This window comes from Austrofundulus limnaeus, unplaced genomic scaffold (assembly GCF_001266775.1).
Source record: "Austrofundulus limnaeus strain Quisiro unplaced genomic scaffold, Austrofundulus_limnaeus-1.0 Scaffold320, whole genome shotgun sequence".
NCBI classification, from domain to species: Eukaryota; Metazoa; Chordata; class Actinopteri; order Cyprinodontiformes; family Rivulidae; genus Austrofundulus; species Austrofundulus limnaeus.
In genome coordinates, this window is record NW_013952722.1 from 526,216 (window position 1) to 527,434 (window position 1,219).

At 45.6% G+C, this 1,219-nt stretch overlaps 1 protein-coding gene across 1 annotated transcript in view; it reads left to right on the top strand.

The window, feature by feature from the left end:
* nufip1 (nuclear FMR1 interacting protein 1) overlaps positions 1–1,219 on the top strand; it is a gene marked incomplete in the record, with an annotated part of 13,765 nt that overhangs the window by 3,848 nt on the left and 8,698 nt on the right. The window contains 3 exon segments of the mRNA XM_014022235.1: positions 189–281; positions 385–560; positions 654–788. Coding sequence (XP_013877689.1) covers positions 189–281; positions 385–560; positions 654–788 — 404 coding nt within the window.

A 1,219-nucleotide genomic window follows, 5' to 3' on the forward strand; every position in this document is an offset into this window, starting at 1 on the left:
CATTAGCACCTCTAGTAAAATATTTACTGAGAAAAATGGTGACGTGTTCAATACTTATTTTACCCGCTGTATATTAGCTTGTGAGGTGGGAGCTAATGTGTATTTACTTCAAAATAAAAGCACTGATAATCATTTTATAACTCCATCACAGTCGTCTGAATCTGACTGACAGGGTTTGTTTTTTTCAGGAACTATCCAACGCTTCAGAAYATTGAGAAGAAGAGGAGAGTGCTGGAGGTGCGGGAGCAGRCGGGAGGTGTTCTTGAGACGGCTCAGTTTGGGTAAGTCTCTGGTCCAGTTTGGATCAGTTCTGACCCCTTTAGACCAGGAACACCCAGCAAGAGCGCACAGAACCATTTAACCTGAGAATGTTTTTACTACCAGACGAATGAGGGGCAGGGGCAGAGGCAGAGGTCGAGGGTGGGGTAACAGAGGGTTCCGAGGGCGACGCCCACAAGGATCCAACCCAGCYGACCACAGCTCTACAGAGACACCCAAACCCTTCAACCCTCCCTCTAGAAAAGGRGATCCACTGGGTGCACTGGCCAGCAGTGACCACGGTGAGACAAGTCTTGTTTCTGTTACTCTGATGTCTGACTTTTAGAATAAAAATCAAAGTTATGCACCGCTGCTTGTTTCCAATGTGCTCCTAGACTCAGACAAAGAGGACCACGCTCCAGAATCCAAGATGGCTGGAGTCGTGGTGGCCCCTAAACACATGAGCTCAGCTCTCGGCTCCCTGATGGCCAACTACGGCTCCATGACGGAAAGTGATTCAGAACCAGAGGGTGAGCTGCTCGTTTCATGTTAGCATGTTTGTGGGAAACTCTTGGGTGTGGGGTTAGCCTAGCGCTACGTTGCTAATGCTAGGTYGAAGCCACTTATCCTGGCTACAATCTCTGCTCGATGCTCCTGCCTCCTGAAGCTCTGTCCTCATGAAGTCTCTTTGTAACTCACATGGCAGAATGGTTAGTCTGTCTGTTTAAAGACACATTTATGTTCCTGCTTGATGTCTTTAGATCAGAGGTTCTCAAACTGGGGTTCCAGGACCCCCAGGGGTCTGCGAGAGTTATCTTGGGGGTCCTCAAAAAATGTCACTAAATTGTTAATTTGGTTTTTATTTTTAAAAATGCATGAATAACAATGAACTAATAAATCAAACATAAACTACATAAAAATATTTATTCCCATGACATTTAGGAGTTGAAATGACAATAAC